Source organism: Sylvia atricapilla, chromosome 7 (genome assembly GCF_009819655.1).
Source record: "Sylvia atricapilla isolate bSylAtr1 chromosome 7, bSylAtr1.pri, whole genome shotgun sequence".
In the NCBI taxonomy this organism is placed as follows: domain Eukaryota; kingdom Metazoa; phylum Chordata; class Aves; order Passeriformes; family Sylviidae; genus Sylvia; species Sylvia atricapilla.
This window is the reverse complement of record NC_089146.1, coordinates 28,282,882-28,301,892: the sequence shown is the minus strand read 5'-3', so window position 1 is coordinate 28,301,892 and position 19,011 is coordinate 28,282,882. Positions and strand designations below refer to the sequence as shown.

General features: G+C 43.4%; 1 protein-coding gene across 1 annotated transcript in view; it reads left to right on the top strand.

Moving 5' to 3' along the window:
- MYLK (myosin light chain kinase) overlaps window positions 1-19,011 on the top strand; it is a 199,490-nt gene that overhangs the window by 76,969 nt on the left and 103,510 nt on the right. The window contains exons 3-10 of the mRNA XM_066323075.1: window positions 243-450; window positions 2,011-2,059; window positions 4,531-4,696; window positions 6,575-6,740; window positions 9,487-9,523; window positions 11,325-11,875; window positions 13,526-13,729; window positions 14,799-14,933. Coding sequence (XP_066179172.1) covers window positions 243-450; window positions 2,011-2,059; window positions 4,531-4,696; window positions 6,575-6,740; window positions 9,487-9,523; window positions 11,325-11,875; window positions 13,526-13,729; window positions 14,799-14,933 — 1,516 coding nt within the window. The remainder of the gene's footprint in view (window positions 1-242; window positions 451-2,010; window positions 2,060-4,530; window positions 4,697-6,574; window positions 6,741-9,486; window positions 9,524-11,324; window positions 11,876-13,525; window positions 13,730-14,798; window positions 14,934-19,011) is intronic.

The window sequence follows — 19,011 nt, the reverse complement described above, 5'->3', positions numbered from 1 at the left end:
TTTTCTGCATGACTATCTATCTGCCTGACTAGTCTTATGATTTTAAGTTTGGCTTATCCAAGAGTTTTTTTCATTTCATTATCTTCTGCCATTTGGCTTGCAAAGAATATGTCTTTAACAGACATATTAGAGAATAAGTCTCAAGAACTTTCCACTGCACTTCTAAATGTCCAGCATTTCTTCCTGATATCATCATCTGTTAAGTTTACCTTCTTTCTCCACTCTGTCTCACATCTTCCCAGGTCAGAGGCTACCCTGAGCCACAGATCACATGGTACCGAAATGGGCACCCTGTCCCCGAGGGAGACCATTGTGTCGTGGACCGCAGCATCCGGGGCGTGTTCAGCTTGGTCATCAAAGGTGTGCAGGAAGGTGATGCTGGCAAATACACCTGTGAGGCTGCAAATGATGGTGGGGTCCGTCAAGTGACCGTGGAACTGACAGTGGAAGGTCAGAGGATTCTTATTCTGTTGTTTTGGTGGTTAGAGGTTAAATAAAGGAACAAGGTGTGCTGAACAGTCAGGTGAAAATCACTGCCATACTCACGTGCCTTCTCATTGAGGCAAGAGTAAGGTTCATTTACTGCATTTCACAGGTTCAGACATTGGGCAGGGAGCTGCATGTCTACAATTGGACACAGTGTGAGTTCTGTTTCAGGTGTGGGTGATGATGTGCAGGTCACAAAAAGCCTAGCTTTAAAGACTTTGTTCTAAACTTTGTAATTTTCATGGAAGCCACCACTCAGGACAGAAACTGCTAAACTGCACGCCTGGTTGTAATTGCATGCTTACTGTCACACAGGAAACAGCCAGGATCAAACCCAGGAATTTTTAAGAGCACATCTGCATATTAGATAGTTGCAAACTGCCAAAATTCAAAGAGTGACACAAATCCAGGGAAAGATTGAAATCAATTGTACTGCTTCTCCTTTTGCAATTTGGTCATGCCAGAGATCTGTTAAATATCAAAACCTCTCAGGTCACAACTGTGTTGAATTCTTGAAGAAAAGGAAAAACCTGCAGCAGTCCTGAAGCTATCAGTATTTTGGGTTTATTCAGAGTCAAAAACTCTAATATACTCAGAGTACTTACTGAAATATGCATAGATCTGACATGATCCTTCGGCTGTAAAAGTTATGCAAAGTAATTTTTTCCCCTTATTTTAAGTTGGGACAACTTTATGAATGACAGTTTTCATGGAGGTGGGGGATTTTTTTGAAGCTGTTTTTGTATCAGTTTTTTCTGATCTGTTTTTTGCTGCAGTTCAAAACAACTTCGGGGCACCATCCAATGACTGAATTTCTCTGAGTTTAAGTATTATATGGTCGTCGTTCTAAATTCCCTTTATCCATCAAGATAGCAAAGCCCAATTTTTTGGTTTTTTTTCTGTCCTCTGCAAAGATAACCACGTGGGGCTGCTGGAAAAATGAGTGACTGAAACATGATCTGCTCTTTCCGTCTGCAGGGCTGTCCTGTGTGACAGCGGTGTGGGCTCTCGTAAGGCCCTAGGGCAGGTGATTTTTCACAGCCGGGAGCTGTCCTTGGGCTGCTGCGGCTCCCGAGTCCCCCGGGTCGGGCTCGGTGTGCAGCAGATGGCGCTGGGCTCCCGCGGCATCTCCCCCTGTGCCGTGTACAGCAAAGGCGCCTTGGGCTGGCACAGGGCTGAAAACAGCCAAGCAACGCCTCTGTCACAGTCTGAAAACCTCCTGCTGTCTTAATTTCAAGTACTGGTGCACTGCAAATTAGAAATTAGACATTTTTTCATGAATAATCTTCAGCTTTGTTAAGCTGAGGCTGGGGGTTACACAGCAACTCTGCTAAAGCTTGGCTTTGAAACTGGAGAGCCTTACTTTGAACTACAGATGACATAGCCTTATAGTGCAGGTGTTGCATTCCTCCTTTATGTTTCTAACCTGGAGAAATGCATATTTTACATAGTCTTTGTTATCTGTAATTCCCAATGGGCTTGACAAAACTTTTGACTTCCTGTGTTTCTATCCTGTGCTTGCAGGAAACTCCTTGATGAAGTACAGCCTGCCATCCAGTGCCAAAACCTCTGGGTAAGCAGCCTCCTGGCTTGGATATTGTTTAACAGTCACTCAACTATGTTTTGGTAGGAAAACAAGTAAAATTACTCTTTCTAAAAGTCTCCATGTAGCCCAAGTAGAGTAGCTACTGTGAGAGCTGCTGGCTAAGCAGGATGGCTGAGGCAGTCAGGAAGATGCACAGCTACTGCTCCAGCAGACTGACTGAGGAATTAATGTGGCTGAAAACAGAACATCCTGCTGATACCTGAATATTGCACCCTCCTCTGCTGTAATTTTGCACCCTCTCCTCTGCTCTCTGATATTGAAGAGTCCTTCCCCACAACTTCCATGAGATGGCAGTCTCTTTTTAAAGGCAGAGCAAATACTGCTTTAAGAAATAAAAGCAACTGAAACCAGCATTCTCACACACAGAATTTAAATATTTCCAAGCAAGTCTGCGGGTAAACTGAAGTCCAGAAGAAATAATTGTTCTGGTTTGGAGTAACTTTACCAAGAGCGAGTTGATGGGGTGATGTAAGGTGGCACACAAAAGCCTGCTTGTACCTTCTGCACTTCAGTAAGCATTTACAATTACATGAATGTCACTGTTTTGAAAGCCTGAGGCCTGATTCTTCCTACAGCTGAATTAATTTCTTTATAAATAGTTTGAATTTAGGCAAAATTTTCTCTGACTTATATCTCTGGCACTGAGTTGCTTGGGATATAGGCAAAAATACATGTTCTGATTATGTTAGTGATTAAAATACAGACGGTTAAAACTGGAGGTTTTAATTTCGTCATTGATATGGACATTGTTTATAATTTTTTTTTTAAATTAACAGATTACAACAGTGAAAATGCTAAGTAAAACTGAGTAATCAGGAAGGCTTTTACATGATAAATTCCGTATTTCAAGTGACCTACAGGTATACCCACAGGATAAATAATCAAAACAAGAAAGGACAGTTCACTATTCTAATCCATTGCATTGCATAGAATTATTGTCCTCTTTGTTTTCCTCCTGTTCAGTATTAATAATTCTATGATAGAAAGAGGGAAAAGAAAAACAAATTGCACATTTCCATTTGTTCATGTCTGGGAAGCAGCCATAAAGCTGCAGGCCAGCTATTAACTGATTTTCTTTCAATATGCTGTATGTATAGATAGATAAATATATACTTATCACCTAAAGATGGTTACTAAAAGACTTCTTTAGTACACATTTATGTTCTTCTTTAGTGGTAGTATGAAGGAGACGACATTCAAAACTATCAGATATTTAATCATACGATAAAGTGATTTCCGTTTTAGCATGTTACGGTCACGCTTCTCTCAGTACTTTTTCTGGTCCTCTTGTCCATGTAAATATTTTCATTATGTATCATCTCTTGCTCAGAAACCTCGAGCTGCCCATATGGCAACCACCATGTCCTGGCAGCACCTTGGACTAAGGGGATGTGGCCTCTGTTAGTATCTGACACCTGGTAGAAATGGTGAGGTACTGACACATCTTACTTGCATGTGGTAAAACGCCATCTGTAGAAGGCAGCCTTGAAAATGGTTCAGTTTGCTTGAAATGTAAAAAAAATAAAAAAACAACCACCATCTGCCATTTGCTAATGTGTCTGTGTTGTACCAAGGCCTCAGAGCAAAGAGTGAGTGTGTTCCCTTTGACATTAACAGGCCTGAAGTTGCACCTTTTTGATTTTTCTCATGCTATAATGGTGCTTGATGTTTTATGTTTTATAGTTGTGTAACTGTTTACAGTTTTGGAGTGCATCACTGATGCCACTTTTTAGTTTCATCCTACATGTCATTTCCCAGCTGTGCCAGCCACGTAAGTAGAGCTGGGCATTTACACTTAGCAGTAATTCACCCAGGACAGGCGCACTTTGGTTTTGTGCCCTCTTCACATTTGCTTTGGTAATATTGTAGCAAGTGAGGTTACAAATAAGAGTCTTCCCCAGAAAGTAAAAGTCTTTTACCCAGACCTGGGAAAAAAATATTTACCAGGGCATGTCAGAAGTGTTGCAGAACCAAGGTGATGATTCATTAATCAGAAATTACTGTGTCAATTGCACTCAAGAATGAAACAAATTACATGATAAAAACCTGTGGATAGTAAACAAATATGCACAAATAAACTCTTAGGAGACAACTGAAAAGCAAAAAATGGGGAAAACTAAATGCATACAGTGTTTCCTATCTTTTGGGTTGCCCAGCTCTGCTTATAAAAAGCTGGAATATTTCCCAAGATCTGTTCTGTGTATGCCAGATGAGGGTGCATAGCATAACACAGTTTAGTTGCATGAGGAGTCGAGAGTAGTCATCACCAGCATCTCCATTTCTTCCATGGCCAAGAAAAATATCATACTACAGTCTAGGTTGCCACCAATGATATACCCTTGTTGGCAGCCACAGGACTAAAATGGTTCCTGATGTGTGCTCTAACCACAACAGCTTCCAGCTCTGCTCTAAAACCAGAATTTCAATTGCCCTTGCAGGGGAAGACTTGCTGTTCCATCTGTGGAGCAGAGGCCAAGCATCTGGGGAGAAAGTCCACCCAAGTTTGCGACCAAACCCAACAGAGTTGTTGTGCGTGAAGGACAAACAGGCAAATTCTCATGTAAAATAACAGGACGGCCTCAGCCTCAAGTAACATGGTTTAAGGTAGGATTTCCTCAAAAGTTTATGTTTTCCTTCTCTTTTGAAATTTTATCACTTAAAAGGATGAAATGCACATTGAAGTCTTAGGTCCAAGTGTCCCTTTTGGGCATTCACAAGATCTCCAAACACAGTTTTTCTTTGTAAGGAGAGGGCTTTCAGGTGAAATTAGGTATTACACTGATGAGGTAATTTTTACTGAAACTGTCATATTTTAGAGAATCAAAGTTACTTTAATTTGGAAAACCAAATATATGATTGCTCCTGTGGCATCCTGCTCCCCTCTGCCCTTTGACAGACAAATACCTTATACTATAGTGAACAGAAAAAACTGCAGCTGTTATCAGTGCTTCTGTTTTCTCTTGAGATCTCCAGGTTTGTGGGGCGAAAGAAGCCAAAAAAACCCCAAATCCTCTGAAAACTTCTCAGAGAACAGAGAAACGCTTCCAAGTCATTGTCTGCTTTATCCCAGGCTTATCCTTGCCTGTAATACAAGAATGTCAGGGTACATCCCCAAACACAGGCAGCCTCTTGCAGAGCAAGCACTCACTGACATCTCCTTCAGCTGCTGGCTCCATCTGGAGCGTGCCTCCCTTGCAGCTGCTGTCCATTCTTTGGGACCTGCTGGCTCTCTGGGACTCTGCAGTGCAGCTGCTCCACCACAGCCTGGTTCCAGTCCCACCAGGCTCGCGCAGGTTTTCCAAACAGGATTTCTTACTCAATTCTCTTTGTTCAGGGCTGTGTGGTAAATGGGAAGTAGGGATTACCAATCCAGCAGTTTGGATCTACACTTCGGTACTTTTCCATACCTTCTTTGCAATTTCCTGGAGGTTTTATTGTGTATTTTGGTATTGATTATCACCTTCCATAATGTGTGCCTCATGGAAATGAACTTACATGGCTGCTGGACCACATCTGACTACCTCAGAGCCAACATATGACCACCCTCCTTACAACAGAGAAGCTTTATCAACCAGTAAAATTGCACTTTTCAGAACTAATTATTAAGCCTGTTTGTAAACCTCTGACTCTGCTTATTGTTTTCTTTCTGATTTTCTTACTTGTTAAGTTGCAAGGAACAGAAGCTTCTGTATCATCACCAACCCCCTGATGTGAACTAGCTTTTTTTAATTCCATTAGGACCTAAAGCACCCAAATAGCAGTAAGTTGATAAACCTCCAGAATGGCAGTGTCTGTAAACACTGTGATGTTTACTGCCCAAGTAAAATAGTGGATTTATAGGCTTTCCCTTCCTAAACTTTGGATGGGAGAAACTGAGGTATCTGATAGCAAGGCACTCATTCTTAATGGGTGGTGCTGAAGCAGAAGCACTGATTTACTCACAGATGAGATACTGATCAATTGCTTTGTAGAATTTAAAGGCAAACATTGTCATTGTGACCATCTACTCTGTGTAACAGAGAGCACACGAGTACACACACTTCTTCCTGCCTCAAAGCCATATCTTTGGATTTAACTCCAGTGTCACTTTTGAGGGATAGAGAACTATTCTCCAGATTGGAAGCTTTTGCTCAAGAGCATTTGACTTCCTGGAACAAACAGGAACATAAAACTAGTTTGAGCCCACATACAATGAAAAGAATTTTTTCTAGGAATCTGGATATAATAAATAGGGAAAGGCCAAAACCAAACTGAGATGAGTAGATGGCAAAATAGAAAAAAAAGGAAACCTCTTGAAGATGTGAATTACAGAATTTTGGGTGTGATTTATTCTTTTGTTTATACCATATGAGTATTATTCATAGAAGGAATTTGGCTAAAGGATAGGTGAAAGACATTTTGACCTAATGTTTTACTGAAAAATTCTTGCTCCCTTTCTCTTAACAATAGCTGCTGCCTCATGGTGCCTTGTGATGTTTGCAGGGTGATATTCAGTTACAGCAAAATGAGCGTTTCAACATGTATGAGAGAACAGGCATCCAGTTCTTGGAGATCCAGAACGTTCAGCTTGCTGATTCAGGAATTTACACGTGCACAGTGGTGAACAGTGCTGGGAAGGCATCAGTGTCTGCAGAGCTCACCGTTCAAGGTACAGCAAAGAGTGTGCAGGGGAGAGAAAAGTGAGCCACAGATATTCTGTTAAAATGTCTCTGGTTGTGTTCTCAATATATAGCAAGAAACATTCACTTCTTCCCGTTATCTTCTCCCCCTCTGTTCATTAAATGATGCTGTGATAGCTTGGAGCATGCTACAACTGTAAACAGTGTGTTGGTTTAACAGGGAAAAAAAGGCAATCCAAGTGCTTTGTAACAGATTCCTTTAAAAACACCTTTTCACTTTGACTGTGACTTCAACTTCTCTGTTTTGAACATTGATTTGATTTTCAGCTAATGGAACCTGGCACTTGTCATTATAATGAGTAATTAATTTTGTATTTTTTGAGCTCTAGCACCAGATGCACATTTATACCAACTTCCTTATGGGAGGCAAAATCCTATCTATATATGTAAAGCAAGGGAAGTAAAGTAAAAGAGCATAATTCTAAATTGTGAGAGAGAAAAAAAAAACCCACCTTAATAAGATAAAAATTTAGTCTTCTCAACTCCCAACCCGGCGTATTTCACTACTTGTTGGGGAAACGAATGTTTTTGCATAAGTAGAATGTTCTATTTCAGACATGCAGTATCACATACAGCTCGTTTTTGCAGTTTGATGCTTCTTAGGGTGCCCTTTGCATCCACCTCAAAATTGTACAGCCTTCAGCAAGCACACTAAAGAGGGAGTTCATCAGTCAGTGGGTAAGCAGTCACTGGACCCAATTAAATAATAAATCCACAGCTGCTGGCTTCAGCAGTGAGGTTTTGTTCCAAGACTTTTAGTTTCACATCAGTGCTGTCACTCTGTAGGGTATCAAGAGTATAAATAACAAGAGGATGTATATTTGGGATGCTCAGAACCACAGCTAACCTTTCTACAAATTAAAGCTGTACTTTTTATCTGTAAGTTCCAATCTGACAAAGCCATTGTAGAAGAAGCTTCTACAGTTTTCCTGTTCACAGAGGTTGTACAGAAAGGCCTGTTTCTTTCAATAAGGCTTCTATCTAAACATAAAACTCGAACCCTAATTGCTCTCCCTGAAGTGGAGAGCTTTCTGTTCTGTAATGGCTACATCTGCCTTGAGAGATGATGTGGAACTGGGGTCACAAAGTCAGTTGTGGTGTATGTTTGCTTCAGGTGCTGACCACATCTCTGAATAATCCATTCTTTCTTGGATTAGTGCAGGTCAGTAAAAAGGGCACTCTTTTGCAATGCTCTTGATTAATTGGATGGTTCCACTTACCTAGCCACAATATATAATACCCAACCCTTTCATTATCAATTAAAGCAGATTGTCAGAGTGGCTGCAAGATGCTGTCAGACAATCAAGTAGCTCAGAAGTACATGTTCTTTCAAAGACATGTAATCTCATATATAGATATTTTCCTCCAATAGCTATATTTTTTCCCAGAGTGGAAGGTGAAGAGGGAAGAGGAACTATTCTTTTAATAGACAGGGTTGCGTGGTATTGTCTTGTCTGCAACCAGTAGTTACAAAGCTTCCTTTTCTGCATTTATCCAGACTTTTCAGTTTTAATTTCTATATTTCTGTTACTGTTTGACAGGTTTATTGAAATGAGGACAGTGGGTTTTTTCCCCTCTCTCACCTCAAATTTGATTTGTGTGTAAATAGATTCTTTTGGTCACTCTGAGTGGCATGGCAAGTCCAAGCATTTAGATGTGGCTTTTTGCTTGCAAAACACAGTGCAAATCAGAATATCATCCATCTCGTGGTTTTGTCTTTTCCCTGAGGCAGAGACTGAAAGCCTTTTTTGACATGCTTGTTGGTGACTTGAAAAATTTCTTATCTTGCAAATTAACTATTACATGTCTTTCTGCTGTAGTTTCCAGTCTCACAGCTGACATAGGTGCAGCTTTGGTCTGGCCAGGAGAAAACAAATTCCATCCTGGAATCTTAATCAGGGGATAATGGAGAGATGTGGTTGGTATTTGACCTAGAATGGTATTTCTCTCCTCACAACTATTTATTATCTCATGCTGCCCCCAGGAGAAACAAACACAGTCAAGGTTTTTGAGAATTCAGGGAGGATTACAAATGAGGAGACTGACTGTGGGTCAATATGTGCTCAGTTTTATCGGTGCAGCTGAGGAGGCACCTTGGAATATCAGTATAGCTCAGCTGTGTTCCCAGATTCCCCAGTGGTGTTGCAAAGTGAAAAAATGCAATGCATTAGTTTTCCTGTGCATGTTAATCATGATAATTCTTCCTACAGAGCAGATGAGTTGGTAAATGTTTAAAGGTGGGTCCAGGTTTTGGGAGGTTTTACTCCTTTTGACTTGGTTCTGTGTTTTAGCCAGAGGACAGCTGCTGTTTCACTGTGAGCATGCTCAGGTGTAGGACTGACTGATGGTTTGTCATTCTCTACAAAATCTGTGGAATTATCATAAGATTTGATAAGCTGCTTTCCAGTTGGAATTTCTTCCATACTTCTCTCCCCCAGCATGGAGCTTTTGAGGGTCCCTTTAGTTCTGCAGGGTTGTGAGAACACGATGCAGCAATGTCTCAAAATGGACCAAGACCTCTTGGCTGGCAGCTGAGTAGCTTCCTGTTGTCCATATCAATTTCACATGTCGTGATTGTCAATCTTGACTTCAGTGCATTGAAAATTTGAAGAGTGAAGGTTCTTAAGCATATTTTTTGCTTAAAATCTTTCAAATTTTTGGAATTGTGCCCAGTATTTTCTGTATAATTTACCTGTTTCTTCTTTCATATTTCAGGTTCAGATAAGACCGACACGTACACTCAGCCACCTTGGTATGTTTTAACTGGAGTACTTTCTCTATTAAATTGCAGTGCACTGATTTTGACATTTACTGCATGTGCTTTCTTCACAAAGTGATACATTTTTGGGGGCCAGTCTGTGTTTGGAAGCCAGAAAATGTTTGCTTGGAATAAGATTCTTTCTTGCTGCTCAATGCAGTTGTCCTGGCAGACTCGTAGGAAACAGTTGGTGGAACTGGTGGCAACATTATGAAGTACAGAGCTCTGGTCTGGTTCAGGAAAGCAAAATTGAAAAAACCCAAACTGTGTGAATAGAAATTGTATGCTGTACCAGAGGGTCAAACTTCTTTTTCAGAGACAGCAGTGTGAGTGCACCTTGTCAGTACTGAGCTGGTTGTTCTCTCCTGTCATAAACTAAACATGGTATGGCCATGGTCTTTGCTGTTGTTTGAAAATCCATACAAAAGTAGGGGTAAAGTAACAAGAAAGAAAAAAATTAATATTTAGCCCTTTATCAAGATTTTAAAAATTAAATTACTATAATATTTTAAAATTATTTTATAAAATTGCTTTTCTTCATGAATTGAAAATGCAGGAATGAAAAGTTCGAGGCTGTCTGTGTAAGACACTTTGATGAAGGCCAGTTGCTTTGCAGTCATTGGGATGTTTAATCTGTCCTCACATGCCCTGGATGAGATATCTAAATGGCATGCTCACACTGTCCTCACTGCAAAGTGGAATTGAAAATGCTGTGCTATTCTGTTTTGCAGATCTGCATGATTTTTAGGAACATACTTGAAAGTAAGTTTAGTGTAAATGAAACTGTGCAGCACTGGAGACAGAACTCCCCATGCATGTGGTTCTCCAGAGTAGTTCTGCATCCTCCATCATTTATTCACCAAAAAAAAGGTTTTGTAAAATGAAAAAATGTTACAGTTCATCAAACTCTGCTGAAGAAATCACCCCAGTAAATATCCCAAGTCTCTCTGAGAGAATAAGTTTATCACACAAAGTGTAACTAAACAGAGCTGGGCTGGAAATTACTGCCCTTGTTTCAGATGTGTTCCCATTCTGCCTTGGAGTAATTCTGTGGAAGTGAGACACTGGCACAGTGATCCACAGGTAATAGTTAGGGGTCAAGGCAGTCACCTTCAATGAAGGAGACTTAGATTCAAGTCCCCAGTTAGTCAGCTACTCTTGTGCCCCCAAAGTACTGAGCAGCAGCTCCACCATAATCCTGAGAAACTCCTCCTATTAAATCCATAGCTGATATTGTTACATCCAGTCAAGTTTTTAATGTGCCAACACGCCTTCTTCCTCCCCTGGGCTTTGGTCAAGTTTCCTATCAGTCTTGTTTTAAAATTACCTGAATTACAAGACGCCATAATTAGAAACAGTAAAATCACTTCACAATTTACATTTTCATTCCCTTTAGGGAAGTATTTTATGTGACATTTTGAGCTATATTGTACATGACGTCAATTTATTAAAGTATCAAGTAGTGTTACATCATGGTCATTCAGATCTCATGTAATTGCTTCCCATCTAAAGCAGTGCATGCAAGGTGAATGTGTGAGTCACAAAGCATGTTAGAACTTGAGCAGTGGACTTGCATCCAGAAATTCCTGAGTTGAGATAGTGTCTGAGCCCTGATTTAATTTTATGAAGCTTTTAATTTCACCTCTTTGACCCATGTTCTTGATCTGTGTGAAAGAATCTAAAGGCTAATCAGTTCACCTTCTTGCTAAGGGCTTATATATTTGTATCATTACTGATAATAATAATGAGTCTTTTTGCAGTGTCATGTATCTCCAAACCTCTCATTTTCCTTCAGCGTGCCATCAAAACCAACCACACTTGCCGTTAAAGCTGTTGAAAATTCAGAATTCAAGCAGGCAACCAGCAATGGGATTGCTAAAGAGCTGAAATCCAGCAGCACAGAACTCACGGTTGAAACCAAAGACAGAGTGCCAGCAAAGAAAGAGTCCTTTTTTATCACCAGAGAAGGCAAAGAAAGTAAACAGGGACAGCACCAAGAAACCAACACAGAACATAAAGAAGGAAAAAAGGGACCTCAGGTCTTGCAGAAAACTTCAAGCACTATCACACTACAATCTGTCAAACTGCAACCAGAATCCCAGGCCCCTTCCATCAGACAGGGTGAAAACAGGAAAAGGGGTGTGCAGCTCTTGATGTCAGCCCAACAAACTCCACCTCTGACAGGGCATGTCAGTCCCAGGACCAGAGAAGCAGGAAACAGGTCTGGAGCCTGGGAGGCTGTAATGGAGGAGAAGAGGGAACCCCTGGGAATTCCCCCTCAGTTTGAGATCCATCCGCAGAGCCTGGAAGCATCAGAAGGCCAGGAGATTAAATTCAAGAGCAAAGGTAAAGGGATGAAAATTACTGGAGTTCCTGGGTTTAGTCAGAAAGGGGTTCCCTTTCTGTGTTTAGAAGAGCAAAGCAATTTCTGCTTTTTTGAAAGTGGTTCTCCTCTTAAAGCCTTTTGGAAACAGATGCAGAATGCAGTGCTGTTTCCACAACACACTGACATTTTCAAACCATCCTATACCATAGTGTCCATCTTCTCTCTCATCTGGAGTGTCCCCAGATGCAACCAATGCTGCTTCTTCTAGGAGGTAGTTTTAGGCCCTCTTATGTGAGGGTGCAAGAGAGAAAATGGATGGTACACTTTCCAGAACTGTAATTAGTGACACTGCCCTTGAGGCAAAAAAATCAGAGGAGAAAATGCAATCAGTCACAGCATGTCCCTAGTGGCATCTATTTTTATGTCTCATATTTGGTAAGCTTGATCTGAGTGCTTCCTAACAGCTGAAATGATAAAGTGGGAATTAAAAGGGAAGTTTAGAGTTTGCTCCACAGAATCTGAATGGATTTAAACCTCTTAGAAGAGTAATGAGAGCTGCATTTTGCTGAATGTGGGTAGTAGATTTGAAACATTCCTCTTTTTTTAGATTGCAATTTTACCAAATAATCTGGAAGCATTTTTCTGCCTTTTAAAAAAAATAACATTCACACATTGTGTGTGTTTGCATAAATGAGAGAGAAATTGGGGTTTTGTTTCTCTAGAGGCAAAAAAAAAAAAAATCACACAACACCATTGTAATTTATTTCATTTCTTGATGAGTCTTGCCCCATGAGTACAGAATATAATTTCTGTCACAAGGCCAGAGCATTTGGAGTGGAGAAAAGATTCCAAAGATCCTGGCACATTTTGAACAATTCATTTTTCAGGTATATTACTAAAAATTAATTGTTTTCTGTCAGAGTATCTCACACACTTTTCAAGCTTTGACTAATTCTTCACTCTGTTTGGCAGGGAAATACAGTCTCTATCATAGAGAAACAGGGAGCTCATCCAGTGTTTATTGAAGCCAGTGAACGCCGTATCATTTGGCTTTGGACCCAAAGCACAAACCCTTACACACAAGGCAAGGTGTCTGCAGGGAAATCACAGTGGGACGTCCCCAATGCACTTAAATTAATAATCCCAGAAACTTTCCTGAGGATCCTCTCTGCAGATGGTGACCAGGGCTGCTTTCCCTGGCCCTTCTCCCTGCTCATGCAGCCTCACCTCAGGCAGGTCCAGGACTGTACCTGGGTGACCTTTGAATATCTCCAGGGTGGGGAAATTCCCCAGCCTCTCTGGGCAACCTGTGCCAGTGCTGAGTGAGGAAGGGTTTGTGTTTGTTCAGAACCTTCTCTGTTTCCGTTTCATATCCATTTTGGCTGTGACATTTAGAAGAGCAGATTTTAGACAGAAGTTTTTTTCAGATATGGTTTTATGTTACCAAATATTTGTTATTTTAGGAGATGGACTGGCTAAGAGGTTTTAGAAGATCAGAATATCAAACTTTCTGACAACAGTTTTGTGTATTCCCCATTAAGATTTATATAATTATGTATGTGTAAAGTGTACCTAATTTATAATAAAGTAAATAATACTAAATAAATGTATACTAGATAATAGTAATTATGAATACCTAGGCATAAAAATCCAAATGTCTGACTGTCTAGTTTCAGGGAAGCCAAAACCCAATGTGGAGTGGTTCAAAGAAGGCCGACCTATTAAAGCTGGAGAAGATGTCCAAATATATGAGGAAGGTGGAATTCATTGCCTATGGATAAAGAAAGCCTGCTTGAGGGACAGTGGATCCTACAGCTGTACAGCTGTCAGCCCCAAAGGCCAGACTTCCACCAGCTGGTTGTTAACTGTCAAAAGTAAGTAAGTTTTTGTGAGTCTATCTGTACTTTGGAAACTGTGACTGGGCTTTTTTAAGCTGTCAGAGGGTGGTTACAACAAAATTTTTATTTGACTTCTCAGTGCAGGGTAATTCTGATTCCTACCTCTGAGAATAAAGTGGTCTGTGATAGCTGGCAAGCCACTTTCTGCATCAGTTTTCCTTCTGACACATTGTGGGTTTTGTTGTTTGTGTAGCTAAAGCCATCTCAATATGTTTTGTACACAGGCCTGTTCTCTGCTCAGGTTTCTATTAATGCCTGTATTTAATACAGGTTATCAATGGGCTTATTGTTGTTGTTCTGTTACGGGTTTTTTAAGTTCCTTAGCATTTCTACACCCCAAATTAGAAATGTTTTTGAATACAAACCAATTCTGCACAGTAAAGCGAAAAAGAAGAAAAGGGAAGGAACGAGAATCGTGCTTTGCTAAATTCAAGAACATGTCCCAGTGACAAATTATTTTAAGCTTGCAGGCAGTGTCTTACTGGTCTGGTTGAAATTTTTGTTGGGTCTAGGAAATCCTGTCCTCAATTCTAATGTTTTCACCTGTTTTTAAGTTACATTCTGGATCAGTGTTCATGTTCATGCAGTTTTTCTCCATTTGTTGTGTCTGAAGTTAAACCAGGATACCCAAGATAATTTCTTTCTGTCTCATGAGAGATCTATAAACTGCATCCTTAAGTCACACTATTTCTCACTGGGAGAGGGACTGGAAGAAGACAAGAGGAGAGAATGACCCATCCTCTTCTTTGTGCTGAGCTCTCTGCTAATATGCTGCATAGTGATGGGCTGCAAATGCTGGGTTCTGGCATAGAAAATCACCACCTAAAACAGAGCTTGAGGCTCAGCAACGCCTGCCTTAGAGATGAGAGAAGAATCCCTTCTTTATACCAGTCCACTGCTCAAGATGATTTCTATCCCCCAATAAAACATTTCTCCGTGGTTTGCCCACCCATGTCATCTAAGCATACTTAGAAAAAGATTCTAAGTGGTAAATCTGATTTCATCAATTTCAGTTAAAGGAGCTGTTTTCATTATCGTTTCCAAGGGCCTAAAGTTGAAGAGGTTGCTCCGTGCTTTTCCAGCGTCTTGAAAGGATGCACTGTGAGCGAAGGGCAAGACTTTGTGCTGCAGTGCTGCGTGGGAGGGGTCCCTGTGCCCCACATCACATGGCTGCTCAATGGTAAGGACTCCCCTGCTCTGCAACACCTGCATGAACGCACTGACAGCCCAAAGGGCGCTAAATCCCCCTCAGACGACCCGCTGGCACACCTGAGGAAAACCCTTTACAGGAGCCCCGAGTGCGCGATGGGCGCGCTGAGCTGGGTCTGTGCTGCCGCAGTTCTGACAAATGTCCAGCAGGGTGCGCTGGTGGCACGGCTGTGCCAGGTGGGTTACCTGGGCTGTGACACACGGCTGTGCCGGGTGGGTTACCTGGGCTGTCACACAGGGCTGTGCCGGGTGAGTTACCTGGGCTGTGACACAGCTGTGCCAGGTGAGTTACCTGGGCTGTGACACAGGGCTGTGCCAGGTGGGTTACCTGGGCTGTGTCACAGCTGTGCCAGGTGAGTTACCTGGGGCTGTGACACACGGCTGTGCCGGGTGGGTTACCTGGGCTGTCACACAGGGCTGTGCCGGGTGGGTTACCTGGGCTGTGTCACAGCTGTGCCAGGTGGGTTACCATGACTGTCACACAGGGCTGTGCCGGGTGAGTTACCTGGGCTGTGACACAGGGCTGTGCCGGGTGAGTTACCTGGGCTGTGACACACGGCTGTGCCAGGTGAGTTACCTGGGCTGTCACACAGGGCTGTGCCGGGTGGGTTACCTGGGCTGTGACACAGGGCTGTGCCGGGTGGGTTACCTGGGCTGTGACACAGGGCTGTGCCGGGTGAGTTACCTGGGCTGTGACACACAGCTGTGCCGGGTGGGTTACCTGGGCTGTGACACAGGGCTGTGCCGGGTGGGTTACCTGGGCTGTGACACAGGGCTGTGCCAGGTGAGTTACCTGGGCTGTGACACACGGCTGTGCCAGGTGAGTTACCTGGGCTGTGACACAGCTGTGCCAGGTGAGTTACCTGGGCTGTGACACAGGGCTGTGCCAGGTGGGTTACCTGGGCCGTGACACACGGCTGTGCCGGGTGGGTTACCTGGGGCTGTCACACGGCTGTGCCGGGTGAGTTACCTGGGCTGTGACACAGGGCTGTGCCAGGTGAGTTAGCTGGGCTGTGACACACGGCTGTGCCGGGTGGGTTACCTGGGCTGTGACACAGGGCTGTGCCGGGTGGGTTACCTGGGCTGTGACACAGCTGTGCCAGGTGAGTTACCTGGGCTGTGACACAGGGCTGTGCCAGGTGAGTTACCTGGGCTGTCACACAGGGCTGTGCCGGGTGAGTTACCTGGGCTGTAACACAGCGCTGTGCCAGGTGGGTTACCTGGGCCGTGACACACGGCTGTGCCGGGTGGGTTACCTGGGCTGTGACACAGGGCTGTGCCGGGTGAGTTACCTGGGCTGTGACACACGGCTGTGCCAGGTGAGTTACCTGGGCTGTGACACAGGGCTGTGCCGGGTGGGTTACCTGGGCTGTGACACAGGGCTGTGCCGGGTGGGTTACCTGGGCTGTGACACAGGGCTGTGCCGGGTGAGTTACCTGGGCTGTGACACAGGGCTGTGCCGGGTGAGTTACCTGGGCTGTGACACAGGGCTGTGCCGGGTGGGTTACCTGGGCTGTGACACAGCTGTGCCAGGTGGGTTACCTGGGCTGTCACACAGGGCTGTGCCGGGTGGGTTACCTGGGCTGTGACACAGCTGTGCCAGGTGAGTTACTTGGGCTGTGACACAGCGGTGCCAGGTGGGTTACCTGGGCTGTGATACAGCTGTGCCAGGTGAGTTACCTGGGCTGTGACACAGCGCTGTGCCAGGTGGGTTACCTGGGCTGTGACACACGGCTGTGCCAGGTGAGTTACCTGGGCTGTGACACACGGCTGTGCCGAGTGGGTTACCTGGGCTGTGACACAGCTGTGCCAGGTGAGTTACCTGGGGCTGTGACACACGGCTGTGCCGAGTGGGTTACCTGGGCTGTGACACAGGGCTGTGCCAGGTGAGTTACCTGGGCCATGACACACGGCTGTGCCAGGTGGGTTACCTGGGCTGTGTCACACAGCTGTGCCAGGTGAGTTAGCTGGGCTGTGACACAGGGCTGTGCCAGGTGAGTTACCTGGGCTGTGACACACAGCTGTGCCGGGTGGGTTACCTGGGCTGTGACACAGCGCTGTGCCAGGTGGGTTACCTGGGCTGTGTCACACAGCTGTGCCAGGTGAGTTAGCTGGGCTGTGACACAGGGCTGTGCCGGGTGGGTTACCTGGGCTGTGACACACGGCTGTGCCAGATGAGTTACCATGACTGTCACACGGCTGTGCCAGGTGAGTTACCATGACTGTCACACAGCTGTGCCAGGTGGGTTACCTGGGCTGTGACACAGCTGTGCCAGGTGAGTTAGCTGGGCTGTGACACACAGCTGTGCCAGGTGAGTTACCTGGGCTGTGACACACAGCTCCTCACAGCGCTGTGACATGGCTGCTGCTGCTGCCCTATGATGAATCCTGTGCTGCCCCCACACCTCTGGCACAAGCTTCTGCTCTGAGAGTGATGGTTTGGCATCATGATCCTGCAGAGGCAGTACCCTGCCCTGATCACACAGCTGAAGAGTCAAGTTTTCTTAAATTCCTCTTAATATCAATTAGGCCCAAAGTGTTTTGCTTCAATTCTAAATGATTTCAGAAATCCAGGCACTACATGCTTTGGCTAAGGACTCTTTCCATTTAGACCCATATCTGTAAAACACTAGAAAAGTTTATTCAGCTTAACTCTTGATCACCTCTTTTACTCCTGAAGTGCAATTGATTTTTTCCCCCAGACTCTCCCAGGCTATCTATCTTTACGTGTGTGTGTGGTTACAAAGAGCAGCATACTTTGCCATAAAGATGTTTGCTCCAGGATTATTTTAAAATTAATTATTTGCACATGATCTCTGTTTTCCTTTAGCTATTCAGGGTAATTGGGCTAACTAAAAAAGGTGGCAGGGCAAATGAACCATGACCTTGAGATTGGTATGTTCCCACAGCCTGGGCTGGTCCCCTTCCCAATAACTCCATGGCTAGAATAGAAAGGCCAGTGCTTTATTTATGACAAAAAACATGTGAGCAAAGGTTCTGACCCTCTCCCATTGGACATAATTTGTTTCTCTGTCTGAAGGCCATGCTGAAGTTCCTCCTTTGCAGATGTGAGTAGAATCTCTGTTTGGCTGTGCAAGAATTGCCTTGCAGCTCAGGAGCAGCTCTGAGTCAGTCGTTTCATGTTTATATTCCAAGGAACCCTCCCTCCTACTGCCCCCTTAGACATTGACTGACTTATACTCAGTTGTCTTCACATACAGAGTATCTTCCTGTCTCAGATGACTGACTTTGGGTTGATTTTCAAACGACTTACAGCTCATCAAGCACAGATATATGGATGGTCTCCACTTAGATATCCATGTTCTAATCAGAACACTGTTGTCTCCCAGAAAACAAAGCCTAGAGGTAAATAAGCCACATGTTTCTGTGACGCACAGTGCTCCCCTGCCTTTTCATTCAGGCCGTTTACTTTCTATTGACCATTCTTCCCAATGAATTCATATGTCTGCCCCTGTTCAGGTATGGTGATATTTACATTGCATCCAAGCTTCTGACTGCAATTGGCTCGGTGTCACGATGTAGGTGGGTTTTTTCCTAGTTACCTGGATTTCCTTTCTTCAGGTATAACAACCCTAGCCATTAGGGTTGTGTAAGTGAGAGTCAGTGCAGTAACTCTGCTCTCAAATCAAACAGCAGTGATGAGTCTGTGTAAAAGAAGCACAAGAAACTCTCATAATAATAAAAACTAGACACATCGTATATTACTCAGAAGACACGAGCACACGATTTTCATTCCAGGCTGCTGAAACATATCACTGTAGTTTAAAGCTTTTCTGTCTTGCACAGGACTGTGAGACATAACTGTTTATGTACCATTTTGATACAAACGCAAAAGGATTATAAACAGTTGTTTAATGTTGATAATTCCATGTACACTCCTAGGGTTATTATTTTACTTAAGGATCAGATTGGCTGTTTGTGATACTGACTTGAATGCAAAAATTTCCTTCCTGTCTACCACCTAGCTCCATACTACAAACCCCTCATATTTATATCTCTGATCAAATAAAGGAGAAAGTTGTGGAAAT